Source organism: Pogona vitticeps, chromosome 3, assembly GCF_051106095.1.
Source record: "Pogona vitticeps strain Pit_001003342236 chromosome 3, PviZW2.1, whole genome shotgun sequence".
Taxonomy (NCBI): Eukaryota; Metazoa; Chordata; class Lepidosauria; order Squamata; family Agamidae; genus Pogona; species Pogona vitticeps.
The window spans coordinates 262,418,077-262,437,735 of NC_135785.1; the positions used below are offsets into that span (position 1 = coordinate 262,418,077).

The 19,659-nt window shown below is 45.9% G+C and overlaps 1 protein-coding gene across 3 annotated transcripts in view; it reads left to right on the top strand.

Moving 5' to 3' along the window:
• Positions 1 to 14,079, top strand: part of P2RY6 (pyrimidinergic receptor P2Y6) — a 44,086-nt gene extending 30,007 nt beyond the window's left edge. Inside the window, exons 1-2 of one of the 3 annotated variants that reach the window (XM_072993446.2) lie at positions 7,337 to 7,433; positions 11,927 to 14,079. In XM_072993446.2, coding sequence (XP_072849547.2) covers positions 11,980 to 12,939 — 960 coding nt within the window. In that variant the 5' untranslated portion in view covers positions 7,337 to 7,433; positions 11,927 to 11,979 and the 3' untranslated portion in view covers positions 12,940 to 14,079. Of the gene's footprint in view, positions 1 to 7,336; positions 7,434 to 11,369; positions 11,503 to 11,926 lie in introns of those variants that run through there. The other 2 variants (XM_072993447.2, XM_072993445.2) reach the window with 2 other exon arrangements.
• The last annotated feature ends 5,580 nt before the right edge of the window (positions 14,080 to 19,659 follow it).

The window sequence follows — 19,659 nt, forward strand, 5'->3', positions numbered from 1 at the left end:
CCAACATGCCCCCCCTCAAAAAAAGGTAGCTTTTCCGACTCTGAACTTGGCAGGCATCAACTGGTGGATTTCCCCATATTATATCCTGTGTCTGATATAACCTGTTTTCTAAAACTCTGCACCCACGCCAGCCGGTTGTTTATGCTGGCGGAAAAGACTCTTGTCGTCCCAAAAGATAGTTTTTCCAAGCCCAGCTGAAATGCTCTCTGTGTGTGTCCTACACTCTGTCAAGCATGGTGTAAACCTTTTCTCTGCCGGAAGGGAAAGTTTCTTTGTGATTTGTTTTTTAATCAGAGCTGCGCGTTGTTCTCGATCCGCCTAACCCAGCCGTCACCTCTCGCTCACCTCCCACGTGGTACAGTTAACACACCGGGATGTCTCCATGATGATGAACATTGCAGGAAGCAAGGGCCAAAAGGAGACACACACACATACACACACGGTGCTCATTCAGCTGCAGATGCTCCTGAGCACCTGAAAGAAGGGGTTCCAGTTTCCCCGGCACCTTCTGGAGCTCTCTAAAAACCCATCAGAGTTTTCCTGACTCAAGACTCTCTGTTTAATTGACATCCGCTGACCATCAGCTTAAACGACCTTGCAAGGTTGCCATGAGGATTCAATTAGATGTTGGAGTTTTGTTTGCAATCTCGCAGGCTGCCTCCGGTTTGAATGACTGAGGCGGACTTTTCTGGACTGGGCAACTGTCAATCGACCGGGCACCCTCCTGTCTCTGAATTCAAATAGAGCCCAGCCTCTCTGCTGACTGCTCCTTTCTTTCTCTTTAATTGGTTGTAATTCGGTTTGTTGTTTGCTGTTGATCTGTTCACAACCGTAAGTAATTGAACTTTTTTCTTTCTCTGACAAATGTCTCAGAGTGAATGATTGAGACTTTAAATGCTGGTGAATGAGAAAGGGATGGGCTGTCTGGGGAATGTGAAGCTATTCTGCACTGTGAATCTCTGTACTTCTGCTATGTAGCAAAAGGAGTTTTGCCAGTTTTAAAACGCGGCAACGCTACATGTCCTTATGTACGCTGGGACTCTGTGGAGGAATGGCGAGGTTAAATATTTGGTAGATAAACAGAGACATGTGATAGTCGTGTTAGCTCCATTTTGGCTGGATGTGTAACAGTATGAATCAGGAAAAAAATATTTGGAGGGGGTTGGATTTGATGGCCTTAGAGCCCCCTTGCAACTCAGGATTCTATGATTCTATGATTTCTAGTTTTACATCCAGCGTTTTTTCTGCGCACACACACAAAAACTGGACTTTGTGCAGCAAACTTTGTATTTTGCCCAGGAAACTGCATTTTTTATAGAAAACCTTGTGTTTTGTGCGAAGCACAAGGTTTGTGTGTGTGTGTGTGTGTGCGTGTGCGTGTGTGCGTGCACGCGTGTGCGTGTGCATGCGTGTGCTGGTGTTTGTGGAAAACTTGCTTCTTAAAAAAAGGTTGTTACCACTGAAAAAAAGGGCTAATCCACTCTCATACAGGTGTATGAGATGCAGTCATTCTTTATTTTTTAAACAGGGTGGCCTTGATGTGTTGAGGTGTCCATTTCCCATAAGAAAGAGAGGGTTTGCATGTCTTCACTGCATTCTTAACTGTCATCCAGAGTGGGTGTGCACTGCAGGTCCACAAGGCCAAAACTGTCCTGTTTCCCCGAAAATAAGACCTAACCTGAAAATAAGCCCTAGTGTGATTTTTTCAGGATGCTCGTCATATAAGCCCTACCCCCCAAAATAAGCCCCAGTTCAGGGAAATCCCAACCTCCACCCTTGTGCAGTAACCAGAAGATGACATGACTCTATTTAAATAAATGTAGATGGTTGTACATGGAAAAAAAAATAAAACACCTCCTGAAATATAAGCCCTAATGCGTTTTTGGAGCAAAAATTAACATAAGACCCTCTCTTATTTTCAGGGAAACACGGTAGTTAAGGCCTTACAGAGCATTAAACTGGCCCAGTTTAAGCCCGTCTCCTCCCACAGGGGTTCAGGGGAATAATGGCCAGATTTAAATAATGAAGCAATTACAGAATCGTTAGCCCTTAGCTGCAAAACAAAGCTAGCCCCAGGTGGCCTCGTGGGCCCCTGAGGATTTCACTTCACCACAGTGATGCCTTGTTAACTTGCTTGTTTTAAGTATTTGATTTTTAAATCAAGTAGCAGAGAAAGAAAGAGATAATAATGAGTGTGGTGAGCAAGGGATTGTGTTTGATTGAACTGGGAAGGGTCAAGCTGCTGGGAACAGTCTTGCTTAAAGTGACCGTTCTGATAAGGTAAAGGTAAAGGTTCCCCTTTACATTTAGTCCAGTTGTGTCCGAGTCTAGGGTGCGGTGCTCATCCCCGTCTCCAAGCCGTAGAGCCAGCGTTTTGTCTGAAGACAGTTTCCATGGAACGCCATGACCTTCCCACCGAGGTGGTACCTATTTACAGTGGTGCGTCGCTTAACGAGTGCACCGTATAACGACGAAATCGCATAGCGATCAGTTTTTTTGGATCGCTAATGCGATCGCTTACCGATGGCCCCTATGGCCGAAAATCGTTTTGCAAAGATCGGTAAGCGTTTCGCTTACCGATCTTCGCAAAACGAAGCCGCGGATCAGCTGTTTGGTGGTTTCAAAATGGCCGCCGGAAGCCCCAAAATGGCCGCACGCAGCGTTTTCGCACACTGCCCTCGCTTACCGAGGGCGCGAAAATGGCTGCCGGACCGGGATGCATCGCTGAACGGTGAGTTTTTGCCCATTTGGAACGCATTAAATGATGTTTAATGCGTTCTAGTGGGCTTTCCCGTCCCGCTCAGCGATGTTTCGCCATAGCGAAGGTTAATCCGGAACGGATTAACTTCGCTATGCGAGGCACCACTGTATTGACTCGTATTTTTACATCCTTTCGAACGGCTAGGTTGGCAGGAGCTGGGATGAGCGACGGGGGCTCACTCCGTGGCCTGGATTCAATCTTACGATGGCTGTTCTTCTGACCTTGCAGCACAGAGGCTTCTGCGGTTTAACCTGCAGCGCCACCCCATCCCAATTACTCCAAATACTGATTCCTCTAGCCCAAAAAGGTCTGGGTTGAGAATTGGTTCACAGTTTCCTGTACATTGTCTGGTTGCTGGAAAACAGCTGGAACTGGATTGTGCGATCCAAAATGCAAGCTATACCATCATCTGATTGCACCTTTGTGGAATCGTAGAATCACTGAGTTGGAAGGGGCCTCTTGAGGCCATCCAGTCCAACCTCTTGCTCAAGGCAGGAATCCCAAATCCAAGCAGATCTGGCGTTGGAGCACTCAAGACCTCCCGGGGTCATGGATTCCATTGTCGTACTGTTCTAACAGTTAAGAAAGTTAACCTGATATTCAACCGAAATGTGGCTTCCTGTAACTTGAGCCCATGGTTGCGTGTCCTGCACCCTGGGATGATTGAGAACAGATCCTGCTCTTCCTCTAAAGGGCTGTCATTCAAGTACAGTGGTGCCTCACATAACGAGCGCCCCGTTTAACGACGAATCCGCATAGCGATGAGGATTTTGTAATCGCATTGCGATGTTTCCTATGGGGAAAGCTAGCAGGTAAACATGAGAGCTGGATTTGAAACCTAGTTTCCACAGCGCTGTCTGGCAGCTTTTATGGTAACCTACAGCTGGCTGGATCGCTCGCTGGATAAGGTATGGCCAGTTATTGGGAGTTCGATTCCCCACTGGGCCTCCCTGGGAGAAGAGCCAGCCTGGGTGGCCTTGGGCCAGCTGCACATTGATCCTAGGGATGCCCCTGGAAGAAGGGGAGAGGAAACCAATTCTAAGCCTACTGTACCTGGAAAACCCTGAAAAGGGCCACTATATATCAGAATGGACTTGATAGCCCATGATTATTATTGAAAATTTTGAAAATAAATAGATGTTTCCCTTTGATCTTTAGAAAGTGTGTGTGTGTGTGTGTGTGTGTGTGTGTGTGTGTGTGTGTGTGTGTGTGTGTGTGTGTGTGTGTGTGTGTGTGTGTGTGTGTGTAAAAATGCAAATAATATTAAATGACATTGAGGAAACTGTTCCTCTCTAAAGCATTTATTTGCATTGGGGAGAAATAGTACATTTCTGTTCCTCTCTAAAGCATCTACAGTATTTGCATTGGGGAGAAATTAGCCCCAAGAGGGGCCATTCATTCCGAATAGAAACATCATCATCTTCGACTCTGTTCAGGAGCACTGCAAAAGAGGAAGGGGTTAAACCTCCTCTGCCTGCTTGTTTTAACCTGTAGTCAAGATCAGCTCTCACTCACAGCGCCTTCAACGGGTGTTTTTAAATCACACACACTGAATGGGGGGGTCGGGATTCTGTTCTCCTTTGGCTCCCGTTTTCTGCTGACTCGTAGGTTTTTAGCCTTCCTTCTCTCTTTTAAAATGAAAATGGGTCAAGAAAGCTTTCTGTGGTTTCCTGGCCAAAACCTGGGTGCCCTTTCCTGAGACGTCTTTATTTAGCTAATGGTGGCTTCCGTTTATTCTCCTCCCAGCTGTGTTCTGTTGAAAAACCCTGCAGAGTCGGTTCAGCTTAGAGGGAGAAAGCGAGAGTCTGGCTCGGGGTCACCCAGTGATGTCTGTGGCTCAGTGGCATGGCCCTTTCCAACCACTCTGGTTCTCCTGCTTCCTGGGCAAGCTCAAAGAAGGGTACAGTGCTCCTGAGAATGGAAGCTCCATGCAGACAGAGATGTTCTTTATTCAGCTCCCTCATTGCTAAAGCCCTCTGTTAGATTCTTCTTCTTCTTCTTCTTCTTCTTCTTCTTCTTCTTCTTCTTCTTCTTCTTCTTCTTCTTCTTCTTCTTCTTCTTCTTCTTCTTCTTCTTCTTCTTCTTCTTCTTCTTCTTCTTCTCTCTCTCTCTCTCTCTCTCTCTCTCTCTCTCTCTCTCTCTCTCTCTCTCTCTCTCTCTCTCTCGTATAATAATACAATAATCATGTGTAGGCAAGTCCATTCCGACTTATGGTGACCCTTTCCGAGGTCTTCCAGGTAGAGAGTATTCAGTAGTGTGTTACCCTTCTCTTCCTCTAGGGGCGCTGTGGGGCTGTGCAGCTTGCCCAAGGCTACCCAGGCTGGCTCTTCTATCAGGAGGCACAGCGGGGGAATCGAACTCCCAACCCTCTGGCTTTGCAGCCAGACACCTAAACCACCGAGCCAGCATTTAGCTTGTATACTGCCCCATAATGCATGGCAGTTTACAAATGAGAATTTTATCAAATCACAATATATTGGATTTCCTCTTCTTGCATCCTGGAGAGATGTCTCATCCCCCCCCACACACACCTTTAGCTTCTGTTTCTTGTGGCTGCTGTTGGGTTTTGTGCCAGCAGGATGTGGTTATCTGGACAGGCCAGATTTACTGATCCTATCTCTCTCGCATTGGGTTTCATGCTTGGCATGCCAGTGGCTGGCATCCTTTCTTCCGTAGCTTCTTTGTCTCACCTCCATAGTGGGTCTTGCTACCTTTTGTCCCTCGAGGCAGGCGGATGACGGTCCCGCCGGGAGTGGGCAAGAGAGGCCGTTCTCTGCTTCGGAGTCATGAGATGTCTTGCCATGTGAAGGTGGTCTGTCCGTCCGTTGCCTTGACCCACGTCGTGATCTCAGCGGGCTGTTAGAACCTCTTGAAAGAGAACTGTAGTGAGTAGCTCGTAGGCTTGGTTAAGCTGGATTGGGGTCCAGGCGCCTGATCTTCGTCTTTGTGATATGTTCTCTCTCTTTACTTTTTAAAATTGGTTTCATGCTAGTTCGAAACTGAACTTTTTTTAAAAAAAAAACCTTGTCTGTAGCTCGAGAGGCCAGCCCTCACTCAGTTCATGGCCAGATTCCTGGTGAGGGTGGCCAAGAATTTCCTGGGACCTTCAACAGACATGTTATGCAAAAGAAAATCCCCCCCCCCAAAACCCAGCTTCTGCACAAAATTGCCTGAGATGTGTGCAAAACTCTGCAGTTCGCAAATTATGTGAATTTGTCACAGGTTAGGACGACTTCTTCCTTATTTTATCATTTGAAGCCAGCCGTCCTCTACTGGCTTTGTGCCTGTTTTTCTTTTGAACGATTGAGAGAATGTTATTTAATGCAACGTATAGCAACCTCCTGCTGGGGCGGAGAGCTCTTTGCTCACTTTCAGCTGGAGACGAGGAATCTTGTAGGGCTTCAGTGATTTTCTTTGAGGTCTTATGGGGTGCCCTGGGGCTGCGTGCTGCTTGCCCAAGGCCACCCAGGCTCCTCTATCAGGAGGACCAGTGGGGGGAATCGAACTCCCAACCTCTGACTCCAAAGCCAGATACATAAATCACCAAGCTATCTAGCCAGCTTAAAAACAGGCTGTCAAGTCAATTCTGACTTATGATTACCATTTTCTGGGTTTTCCAGGTAGAGAGTACAGTGGTGCCTCACTAGACAGTTACCCCGCATGACAGTTTTTTCGCTAGACATTGACTTTTTGCAATCGCTATAGTGATTCGCAAATCAGTGATTCCTATGGGGGAATTTCTCTGGACAATGTTTGGTCCCTGCTTCACAAACTGATTTTTGCTAGACGACGATTTTGACAGCTCCCTCCGCGCTCGAAAAATTGTTTTCAAGACCTAAGCTTCGCAAGACAGCGATTTAAACAGCGGCTTTCCTATGGCCGATCTTCACTTAGACAACAACGATTCTTCCCCATTGGAATGCATTAAACAGGTTTCAATGCATTCCAATGGGGAAATGCTTTTTGCTAGACAATGATTTCGCTAAACAGCGATTTCAGTGGAACGGATTATCATCGTCTAGCGAGGCACCACTGTACTCAGAAGTGGATCACCGTCTCCCTTCTGGGACTACTGTGCAGCTGGCCCAAGGCGACACAGGCTGGCTCTACTCCCAGGAGATGCGCCGTGGAGGGAATCGAACTCCCAACCCTATAACTAACCCTCTGAGCTATTGATCCAGAGCAGAACGTTTAAGGGAACAGGAAATTCAGTTCCTGCCCTCTTGCCAGCTCGCCAGCTCAAGCTGAAGGGCAGGCGTAGAGCCAGCTGCCTTTTCTTTCCAAAAGTGTCAAATGAACCAGTGCTTCAGGAGATGAATGACCACAGAGGGGATGGTGTCATTTTTGCGGCCATGGCAGGAGGTGGCAGTCAGGCACTCAAGAAGAAGCCGGGTCGTGTCCTCCCTCCCTCCCTCTCCCTCCCACCTCCTCCAAGGCACTCAATAGTGCCACTTCCACACAAGGAGGAAGCAAGCCATGGATGTATCAAAAGCCCAATGCTGTCAGTGGCAGGAAGGGGTGCGCGCATGCGCATGCATGCACGCCTCTGCGGGTGTTAAAAATGCTTGAAGAGCAGCAGGAGGAGTTAAACAAGATCCACAGATTGAGGAAACTTGCATTTCACCAGAACGTGGCTGTTTTCCGGGCAACTCCAAGCTCGGTCCCGTTAAGGGTGAGTATTCGGAGGGGCTGCATCTCAGAGGTGGGTCACCTGCTTTGCACCCAGAAGGTTCCAGGTTCAAACCTGGCCCTCTCCGGGTGGAGGTGAGTTCCGACGTGAAGACCCAGAGACTCAGTCCCGGGAACCGATGGGGAAGCTCTCAGCCTTCTATTGCGCTGGCCGACTGCCCCCATCTTCCCTCATCAGTACATGAAATGTTTCACCAGCAAGAATTTGGGAGACCCAGCGTGGTGTCGTGGATAGGGCAATGGCCTAGGACTCGGGAGACCTGGATTCGAATCCTCGCTCAGCCAAGGAAACTCAGTGGGGGAATGGAAGTGATAAATAATAATGCAATAGGTACGTGCTGTCAAGTCAATTCTGATCCTTTTGAGAGTTTTCCAGGACTCAGAAGTGGTTTCCCATTCCCTGCTTCTTCTGGGGTGGCGCTGGGACTACTGTGCAGCTTGCCCAAGGCCACCCAGGGTGGATCTTCTCTCTAGAGAGGCACAAATAGGGCATCAAACCCCCAATCTCTGGCTCAGCAGCCAGAGATCTAACCACTGAGCTCTGCTCCCAGGAGGGGTAAAACTACTCCTTAAATATCTCACTTACCTTAAGAGCCCTGTTAGAGTTTCTACAATTGAGTTCCAACTTGATAGTACACAACAATCAAGGATTTAGTGGAAAAAGTGTTAACACCCTGTAGAACTTATTTTTGTCTTCACCAAAGACTTTGTCTAGAGGGGCGGGGTATAAATTCAATAAAAGTAAAAGTAAAGTTTCCAAACACACACAAGAAAATGTGTGTGTTGTTACTTACAAAACTTATATTTACAAGATTGAGCACCATATATCAGAAATAGACAGACAGACACTTAATTAAGGTGAGATGCTGTAAATGTATGAAGTTAAGAACTTTCTCTTGAATTAGTCAATAAATCTGATAAATCAAACCATAAGCAAAATACAATCACATCAGCATAGCTTTACAAAATAAATTCTTAAACCTGCCCTCCACCAGAGTCTCTCCCCCCGCCCCGTCTATATATACCCTTGCCTTTTGCTAGCACTCCCAGGCTGTTATTTACAGTATATTCCTTTTTATTAGTTCTTATCGTCAACTGTCAACCAATTTCACTGTTTCACTCCATTACTTAAGCTTCGTGCCTGCTTCCAGCATCTTGCTATAGAAATTTTGTATTCGTTTTGCTAGGCTAACAAGTCACAATTTTTGCAAAGTGTAAGGCTGGCAAATTGCCACTTAAACAGATACATTTAAGGTTTGTTTTGATTAATCTGGATTTGTCTTTGGAAAACGTATGCAAGTTAGCCTCTGCAATTTAATAAAGGAATGTATTACTCGTGTTCCCATTTCTCACATCAGTAAATATCATCTGCTGGTTTTACAGATACGTTTTAGTATTTTGAAACAACATGAGCTAGGTTTTAGTTTACAAATACCGTCATGCATCCTATGCATCGTTTTACAAGGCATCATTTACAATCTTGACACTCCGACACCCCTGTTCTTTATCTTTTTCCATTGATCTCTGAAAGAGAAAAATACTATTGGTTTTCGTTTTGCTAACTATTTTACAGGGTTATGGCTACTGTTAGTAGATCCACAGCCTGATGCAGTTGTGAGAATGGGCAAGCTTTTGAGCGACACCACACTCTGCTTTCCCTTCGGCCTCTGGGTCTCTCCCCCCCCCCCCCCCGAGTCTCCCTGCATCTTCCAGGACTGAACATCGATGTCACAAGCCTGCCCTCTACTGGCGCGGGAAAACAATAACAGGAGGAGTGTTTCCAAATGGAAGCACATTTAATTAGTAAAAAGCCATGTGGTCCCTAAAAAACAAAACAAAACCACAGTCTTAATGCAGAAAGAGGTGATGCCTTGATTGAACCACTGCAAAAATTAAGCAGACAGCAAGCTTTGCCTTGGATTAATAGCTATGAAACTTTGGAACAAAGCCTGAGGAAGATGGATTACCATCAAAAGCTCACTACTTATTTTTTTCAGTAATCGAATATAGACATTGCGAGCTTCAACATCTGCAATACATTTAATTAGGTTTCTTCCAAATTCCCTATTTTGTGGCCAACAACCTGCGTTCTACCTGAATCAAGCTGCCCCATTTCAGTGTTTGTTCAAGAGCAAGGATCTTAGTTCAACCATTTAAAAGAAATAGAAAAATAAGGCAGCGGATTGTAATCCATCAACATAAATGCTAAATAAATCTGGTCGTGGTATAAAACTTCCTTCTTCCTTTTGGTTACACCGGAGCAGCCTAACATGACTTGCCTCTTTGAAATTATGTCCACGGTCATTTTGACCAGACCTTGCAAAAGCTTGTTTTTCAGGGTAGCAATGCCCAAACTAGAAAAGTTACCCTTTTTTGCACAAGTACCAGTTATTATTTTGAGGGAGTGGGAGGAGAGCTCCCCCATAGGCCACACTGCCTGAGGGATGCGAAGTGTCCAGAAATGTAACTTTGGGGGGTCTTTGGTCAATGCAGGATTTCTGTGTCTATCTAGTGAACTGGAATGCTAAGGCATATGATGATGATCCTGTCCCGCTACCTGGAAATTCTGGGATGCAGTTATTCTCTGAAGTTGTTGCAATGATCAAATAAGGTGCATCACCGATACGGATGCACAAGAACCAGAGAATTGTCTTTCCATTCTAGGAGCAGAATTTCTGGCATAAATGCTTACATTTTTTGTTGAAGCATTGGAAGTGGCTGAAAATAGCCTTAGCTTGGAAAGCTCATTCCATGGAGGTGTGAGACACCCACCCACCCACCCCGGGAAACAGCCTTGTTGGCCCATACCTGGGAGAAGCGAAGGCATGATGCTGTGAATTCCTTGCTATTCCGTTCAGGATGATTTTGATCCCATCTCCGGCTCCCCCAGAAATCAATCTGAAAAGAGTAACAGAACCACTTTACTGAAATGTTTTAAAATAGTTCTTGATGTTGGCTTTACATGTAGCTTCATCTATTCATTTTATTTGGGAGTAATATTTTTAAAATTTTGTCCTTAGATAGTGGCTCTCTCCATCTCAGGTAAATCACTATTGCCTTTTTAAAAGTGGAAATTTTTTAGAAAAGCAACAAAATATAAAAACAGGTCCCCTAGTCTTGAGGCAGTGAATCCCAATTCACTGTGGCTCGCACTCCTCTTATTCCCCAGCCAACTTCCCAGGGCGACGGACCCTAAATATGTTTCTGAATCCAGATCTCAGAGGATGGATGGACTGCTTTGAGAGAAGTACCGTATTTTTCTGTGTATAAGACTATACTTTTTTCTAAAATCTTTAGACTAAAAACTGAGGGTCGTCTCATACACGGAAGTAAGCTGAGGAGAGAACAAAAACAAGTGGAGGGAAAGCAGGGATCAAAGCGATCCTGCAGCGCTTTGATCCCTTTTCCCCTGCACTTGCTAAGCCCCACTCGGATTTCTTAATTTTGGATTTGAAAAGGGGGGGTGTCTTATACATGGGGGCGTCTTATACATGGAAAATACAGTATATGGTGCTTCTTCAGCTGTTTGGGATAGGACTACTTTCATTTCACATGTCATTTTTGTAATGCTTTCAGTCCTCAATATTAGGTCTGCATCTGTTCTCGGTCATCCCAGAGTGTAAGACATGTAACAATGGGCTCAAGCTACAGAAAGCCAGATTTCAGCTGGATATCAGCAAAAACTTTGTAACTTTGCAAAAAAGGAACTTACAAGAACTTTAACGAGTTCTTATATTAAAACATAAGTATAACTTTTTTAAAAAAATCACCTAGAATAATCATAAATTAGGGCTGTACACAGATTCTCTGATGTGATCTAAAGGCCAGTCTGAAGCTTTGGAATATATCCCAGTTTTAACTGGAATTATTTGGTTTGAGTCTTAGATCTGAATTGACTGGTAAAACCTCCTGTTGTCCACTGGAAGACCAAAATGGCTGTAACGTGGGGTTTTTTTGCTTGCTTTTAGACGGATGCAAATGAAATCTGAACATGGAATACGACCCCAAAGAAGGGGTTAAACCTGCAAAATTTCAGACAAGACACCTTCAGGGTATGGCTTTCTAGATACCCTTAAATTTTGCATTTTTAAGGGGGGGGGGAAGGAATGAGAGGCATTGAAGTAAACTGGGCTCAGTTTGTGCTCTCGACACACTTTGATTTGTAAATTTGTTTCACTCCCCCCTGGATCCAAATCTGGCCCTTCCTCTTCGATCTGGACTTCATACGAATCAGCCCAAATCAGGATAGCTGATCCAAGTCCAGATTCAGGATTTCTCCAAAGTCAGCACAACGCCTTGATTAGAATTTAAAAAATTAAGGCGTCTAGGACATGCGTGTGAAACCTCAACTGTCTTTATCCCTCCCTGCGTGAACAAATAAAAAAGTATTTGCCAGGTATGGGGTTTGAGATGAACAGAAAGGGTGGAACGGAGACCCGGATAGAAAATGCTAATGGCTGACCCTCTTATCCACAGGTTCTGGAGGACGGCGCTGGGTTTGAGGCCGAGCAGAGCCGGGAGTTTGGGATATGGATAACTTGACTGTGGCCGCTTCATGCACCTACCATGAAGAGTTTAAGCAGATCCTGCTCCCTGTGGTCTACTCCCTGGTCTTCGTGGTGGGGCTGCCCTTGAACTTCATTGTCATCATCCAGATCTGGCTCTCCCGCAAAGCCCTGACCCGCACCACCATCTACATGCTCAACCTGGCGGCGGCCGACTTGCTGTACGTCTGCTCTTTGCCCCTCCTCATCTACAACTATTCCCAGAAGGACTACTGGCCCTTCGGCGATTTCACCTGCCGCTTGGTGCGCTTCCAGTTCTACACCAACCTGCACGGCAGCATTCTGTTCCTGACCTGCATCAGCGTCCAGCGCTACCTGGGGATCTGCCACCCTCTCTCCACCTGGCACAAAAAGAGGGGGAAAGGGTTCACCTGGGGGGTGTGCGGGGTGGTGTGGTTCGTGGTCACTGCCCAGTGTCTGCCCACGTTCACCTTCGCCTCTACGGGCATCCAGAGGAACAGGACGGTCTGCTACGACCTTAGCACGCCGGAACGCTCTGCTGACTACTTCCCGTATGGCATCACCTTGACCATCACGGGCTTCCTGATCCCCTTTATCTCTATCTTGGGCTGCTACTGTTGCATGACCAAGATCCTCTGCCAGAAGGACGAGATGATCGGCCTGGCAGTCCGCAAGAAGAAAGACAAGGCCGTCCGGATGATCATCATCGTCGTCCTGGTTTTCGCCGTCAGCTTCTTCCCTTTCCACCTGACCAAGACCATGTACCTGATCATCCGCTCCATACGGGCAACGTCTTGCTTCACCAAGCAAGCCTTTGCCATCACTTACAAATGTACCCGGCCTTTCGCTAGCATGAACAGCGTCCTGGATCCCATCCTCTTCTACTTCACCCAGCGCAAGTTTCGGGAAAGCACCAGGCACCTCTTGGATAAAGTCAGTACCAAATGGAAGCACAATTCATGAAAGATGGGACAGTGATAGAGCGCAGAAGCTGTTCCTTCTGCCCTTCAGCGAAGGAAGGGGGTGAGTGATGCTCCAGTTTTGGGCCAACTCTCAGGCAACCTCTCTTGGCTGTTGAGACCCTTGTTGCTCGGAGATCAGTCTGGCATGGTGGAGAGACTAACGAGCTCACTCCAGTCGCCACCCCAACCCCTTGAGAAGACCTCGGCTTCTTCAGGGAAGAAGGAGAATATAAACAATAGATCTCTGGTACGTTCTTCTCTCTGTCTCTCTTGGCGTTATGGTTGGGAAGAACCCTCCGTCTTGGTTTTTGGAGATCCCAGCTCATCCAACATCTCCGCATCTTATGGGTTGCCCAAGGGACCAAGAAGAGCAGAAGGAGAAGATGCATAGTTGCATCAACAGAGAGAAGGTCTCAAGCGGACGTGGTCACCAAGAACATCGAGATGGGACGATTAGGTCTGAATGGCCAGTGAGAAAACTCCCTTAAGTAAACCTCTGTGGGGGTTCCGGATGGGGCTTTTTCATGACATAGTAGTATAGCGATTCCATTGAGTGGCCTTGAACCTTCAAATCTATCATGAAATGTGTGGTTTCAGAACTTTACACCAAGTTGATCTTTTGAATAAAGGTCTTCAACGTACTCGCAAACGAACGATGACAACTGGAGAATGAATGACAGCCTGGGGCAGAGTTTGGTCCCGACGCATTCCAATTGGGTGAGGTGCTGCTGAAGAAACACGGCCTTCTGGAGTCCACGCACACACCCTGTTTCTTAGACCAATCAGTATTTATTGGCTTAATGCTGTTTCTGTGCTCCTTTGACTCCTTACCACTGACTACCGCCATCTGATTCCATATTGGTTGCGATGCAGTCAAGCTGGAAGGTCTAGTAAACATCCTTCCTGGTAAACAGGGAAGGTCCTAAATCTTGTGAGGTTTGTGTACCCACCATCACGGACACCATAGAGCCCAGGAAATAAACTGTGGTGTGGAATTTGCACTTGCTTCCTGGGAAGAAATTAAGATTTTCCACCCTTGTAGTACCGGAGGGAGGAAAAATCTAATATTGCTGCTCTACTCTTGTATTCATGGACTGTTACATTCATATGTTGTTGTTATTGTTGTTGTTGTTGTCGTTTCGACTTACAGTGGGGTCTTGACTTGAGAACTTAATCCGTATTGGAAGGCGGTTCTCAAGTCAAAATGTTCTCAAGTCAAATCTGCATTTCCCATAGGAATGCATTGAAAACCATTTAATCCGTATCTGCTCTTTTCCATCCATAGAAACTAATGGGAAGCTGCTATTCCGCCTTCGACCACTAGAGGGGGATATTTTGTTTCTTTTTTTTTTCTTAGGTCAAGAAAGTTTCAGGGAAGGCAGGGAAAATACAGTCCAGGCAGTACAGGACCAGGCAGTCCGAAGGCTGTCTCCCAATCCGCTCTTTAAACGCTGGGAGGAGTGAGGAAGCAGACAGGCACCCTTTTCACTGGCCAACAGTTAACTGAAAGTTCAAATTTTGCACTTTCCCTGCCTCCCACGTGTTTTTTTTTTCAGTTCTTAACTCAAATCTAAGTACTTAAGTCAAGTCAATATTTTCCTATGAGAGTGGTTCTTAAGTCAAAATGTTCTTAACTCAAGCCGTTCTTAAGTCAAGACCCCACTATATATACTACCCCATAGCACTTAAAACACTGGACAGTTTACAATTTAATTAAGCAGATTACTCAATTGCTGCCCCCCCTCCCAGCAAGCTGAGTAGCTTTTCTGACCTTGGAAGGCTGTGACAATCTTGAGCCAACTACCTGAGCCCATTGGGATGGAACTCAGGTCATGAGTGGAGTCTTCACTCCAGTACTGCAGTTTAACCACTTTTATCAGTGTCTTTCATCTGTATATTTTGGAGGTGGAATTCCCAAAAGATGAACTGCTGAAGAATGGATTTTGGGAATGAAACTGTTTTAAAGAGTCACGTAAATGCATGTTCTCCTAATGCATTGGTTTCCAATCCATGGGTCAAGATGTAATGCCAAGGTGTAAACTGACCAAGGGTGGGCAGAAATGAGAGCACTAGTGCCACCATAAAAGGTATGGCAAAATATTAAGATGTGTGCCCCAAAATCGGGGTTGTGGGGGAGCGGGGAATCATTGGTGGACTAAAATTCTTGGCATTCTCAGTCAGTTCTAGACTAAAAAGTCACTTTGTCCATTTCTGCCCCAAATGCAAAATGGGTCCTTTGGTCTAAAAGGATTTAACGTGTACTGAGTCAGAATCATTGAAATAGATTGAACTGACTGAGCCCCTTTAAGAAAATAAAGATTAAAGCTGCCTGGTGGGACATCACTTCGAATGGGCCTTTTTTTGTCCTTACAAAAAAGTTTTTTAAATTTGAAAAGGCCCTCTGGTGCCCCCAGTGGCCAAATATATGTTGCAGTTTTTAAAAAACGGAAGTGTGTGAAGCATCAAGGAGACGTTTTGAACAACAAAAACCCTTTAATTATCTTTAATGTATATATTTTTAAGGTTGGGGGTTACTAGGGGGTTGCTGGGAGAACCCCTTTGAGCCTTGTAGGGGGGATGTAGCTAGTGGGCTATGTCCAAGACTATAATAATTATGTGTCACCATTAAGTGCAAATGAGCTATCATTGATAAGAATGGGGAAGAGTAGAAATGTATCACTTTTCACTTGGTGGGAAGAAACATGCAGTGGGAGGAAATAACTAAAGATTTTTCTGCTTCTATTTATTTCTCCGTCATTCCAATCACTTTTCACTCAGTGGGTGGAACGGTCAGAGGCAAGTTTGGTCCGCTGAACAGTTGATGGCCACTCTGTTGCATCAAGGCCCACATATACGGACATACATATACTTGCAGAAAGATACACATAGATATGGACCTTGGACTGCTAGCAGTGATAGCAACATGGCTGCATGCAGCTTGCACATCCGTGCCTCCTCTCCAGAACCATTTTTTTTTTCTCAGCCAGTTTCAGCAAACACCTAATGGTACCCGAGACTCTGAGCCATGAGCAGTTTAGACCATCATCCTGTGATACACCATGCGATCGAGGAAGGGTGACCCCCCCCCATAAGCATTCCCTTGGTTTGTCAGCCTCCCCATCCACTCCTGGTCTCACAACCACTTGCAAGTTGGGTTGGACCACCGGTTCCATGATCAAAGGGAGTTTGCCAGAGTGAGCACATGCTGCGGGTGAGTTACTGACCTCGAGGATTAGAAAAGTCTAGCTAAGAATAATCATACTCAGTTGACTTATGGCAACCTTTTTCAGGGTGTCCCAGGTAGAGAATTACTCAGAAGTGGTTTCACCATTCCCTTCTCCTGGGGCCACCCTGGGACTGTGCAGCTGGCCCAAGGCCACCCAGTGCTTGCAGAAGACATAGAGGAGAATCTAACTCCCAACCTCTCACCGCAGCAAGATACTGTACCTAAACCATGGAGCCAGATAAAAGTCTAGTTAGTGTTCTGGGAGGTGGCGAAACATTTCTCTGGTGAAATAACACCACGTCTGTAACGGCCCTGCATGGGTCAGTTACTGATGTGCCAACACATTGAGAAGACAGTACAGTCGTGCCCCGCTTTACGATTACCCCATTTAACGACAAATCCGCTTCACGACGATCACAAAACGATGGTTTGAATGGGGTTTTTCCACTTCCTGACGATCGGTTCCCTGCTTCGGTATCCGATTTTCGCTTTATGGCGATCAAAACCAGCTGATTGTCGGGTTTCAGAATGGCCGCCGGCTGAAGAAAATGGCCCCCCGCTGTGCTTACGGACGGATTCCTCGCTGCACAGGCATGGAAAATGGCTGCCCCTATGAAGGATCTTCGCTGGACGGTGAGTTTTCAGCCCATTGGAACGCATTGAACGGTTTTCAATGCATTTCAATGGGCTTTTTTATTTTGCTTTACGATGTTTTCGCTCTACAGCGATTTCGCTGGAACGAATTAACATCAAGCGAGGCACCACTGTACAGCAGTTACAACGTTTAGTTAGAACTGGGTTGACCCAGGTTCAGACCTCCCACTGTGTACTTAAGTTTGCCCAGTGGCTTTGGGAGGAGCAAAGAAGAACTCACTGTTGCCGAGTTTTGAATTTTGGGTTAAATTCCTCTAGCTGTGCAGCAGATGTGCAAGGATTCATGGAACAGAACGGCTTCAAGCTCCCCGGATTAGTCCACCAATTTTTCTTGTTAACTGACAGTTACAGTGTCCGTAGGTCATTTGTAAGAGAAAGCAGAAAAAACATTTTCTTTACTTACAGTTATGAAGAGATCAAACAGCAAACTGTTAAACATGACTGCTTTCAACAACAGACCTCAACAAGAGTAAAGACACAGAAAGAGACACACAGCTCCCTTTGAATTTAGGGGCAGGGAAAGTGCTGTTGACAGTCCCTCCCAGGCAAACCTACTAAAGCAGTGGTCCCCAACCCTTGGGGCTTCCAGGTGTTCTTGGACTACAAGTCCCAGAAACCTTCACCACCATCTCTGCTGGCCAGGATTTCTGGGAGTTGAAGTCCAAGAACATCTGGAGGCCCAAGGTTAGGGACCACTGTACTAAAGGCAGCTTGCAAGGTTGCAAACATTCCAACAACTAAGAGCCCAAATGAAAGAGATTTGGGAAAGTTTTTTAAAGTTTGTATAATTAAATTCTGTTCAAGAATAACTTATCTTTCTGCTGGTTTGGGTTGCTCACCAAACCGCTAATGTAGCAGTCACCAGAACCCTATTTTTTAACAACACCATGGAAAAGATAGTGTCAAAAGATGAGGTTGTCGAACTTGAAAATCATCCTCACAGAAGCAACTGCTGATTTTTCGGAGGTGTGGAAGGAGGATAAATCAGCCAGGATGTTTGGCTTTGTGTTCCTTGAATCAGCCACAAGGGTATTCCCTGGCTTGTTAAATTTAGAAGAGCAAAGTTCTTGATATAATTGCCAGACTGATCTTTTCAAGGTTTGCATTTCCAATTTGGAGTGTAGCTGGAGGGCCACTTAGAGACTTCACAGAACCACGCTGAGGAGCAACTATGAGATGCAGAACTTAAGTTCCCAAGTCAAGGTGTGGAAGATAATAATCTGTCTTGGTGGAAGGGAAAAAGAGGATTCCTAAGGATGAGGCTCCTTATACCACCAGCACTGGAATCCGGTAAAGGGCATTTAATGAAAAACAGGAGAATCATCATGAGCGGGTCTGAGACCCCCCCCCCCAAGAAGGGATGGAGTGGGGAAAAGATTCTGCAAGAGAAAGGGTCCTTAACCCCCACCCCACAGGGCATCTCCTGACCTGTCCCAAAAGGTTTTCATAGAATCACAGAAGCATAGAAAAGTGAAGTTGGAAGGGGCCTCTTAAGGCCATCCAGTCCAACCCCCCTGCTCAGTACAGGAATCCAATCAAGGCATATCTGCCAGGGGATGATCCAAGTTTTTCTTGAAGGCCTCCAGGGTTGGAGCGCTCACCACCTCTCAAGGTCATGGGTTCCACAGTCGTACTGCTCTAACAGTTGAGAAGTTTCTCTTGATACTCAGCCTAAATCTGGCTTCCTTTAACTTGAGCCCATTGTTCCATGTCCTGTACTATGGGATGATTGAGAACAGATCCTGCCCCTCCTCTGTAGGACAGCCTTTCAAATATTTGAAAAGTGGTCTCCTACCTCCCCTCGGTCTTCTTTTCTCAAGGCTAAACATGCCCAATTCTTTCCGTCTTTCCTCATAAGGCTTGGTTTACACTTACAGCCCCCTAATCCTCCTTACTTGGTAGGGGCCAGGAGCTGGAAAAATGAATTGTTTTGGGACATAATGCTGCTCCAGTCATTTCATAACCTTTTCTGAGCTGCTTCTAGGTCCTCTGCAAATGTAGCCACTTCTGGGTTTTTTAACCCCTCTATGCTGGGGACGTGGTGGCGCTGCGGGCCAAACCGCAGAAGCCTGTGCTGCAGGGTCAGAAGACCAAGCAGTCGTAAGATCGAATCCACGCAACGGAGTGAGCACCCATCGCTTGTCCCAGCTTCCACCAAGCTAGCGGTTCGAAAGCATGCAAATGCAAGTAGATAAATAGGGACCACCTGGGTGGGAAGGTAACAGCGTTCCGTGTCTAAGTCGCACTGGCCACGTGACCACGGAAGATTGTCTTCGGACAAAACGCTGGCTCTCTGGCTTGGAAACGGGGATGAGCACCGCCCCCTAGAGTCGAACACGACTGGACAAAAATTGTCAAGGGGAACCTTTACCTTTACCTATGCTGCTATTTTAGTCAGCTTTCATTTTATTAACTTTAGCAGCTGTACTATTTATTTATTTATTTATTTATTTATTTATTTATTTATTTATTTATTTATTTATTTATACCCCGCCTTTCTCTTTAAAAAGGACCCCAGGCCGCTTACGTCATGAAGAGACAATATTTAAAAGCTAAAAACGGTGAGTATACAAATATAAGAAAAGGATCAAACAGGGACCACACTAAAAGTTGGCAGACCAAAGCAACACCAAAAACAGATTCAAAGCAAGGAGGGATAACACTCAATTTTTAAAAAAACTCTCTCTCCCTCTGTGTGTGTGTGTGTGTGCGTGCGTGCGTGTGTGTGTTTTGAGACCAGAGACTTTGGATCACTCCCTCCTTGCTTTCGAGTTGTTTACACTTGATTAATCAGGGCATTTCCTTCCTCTAGCTTGTGTTATGAGAAGCATCTGCTGATAA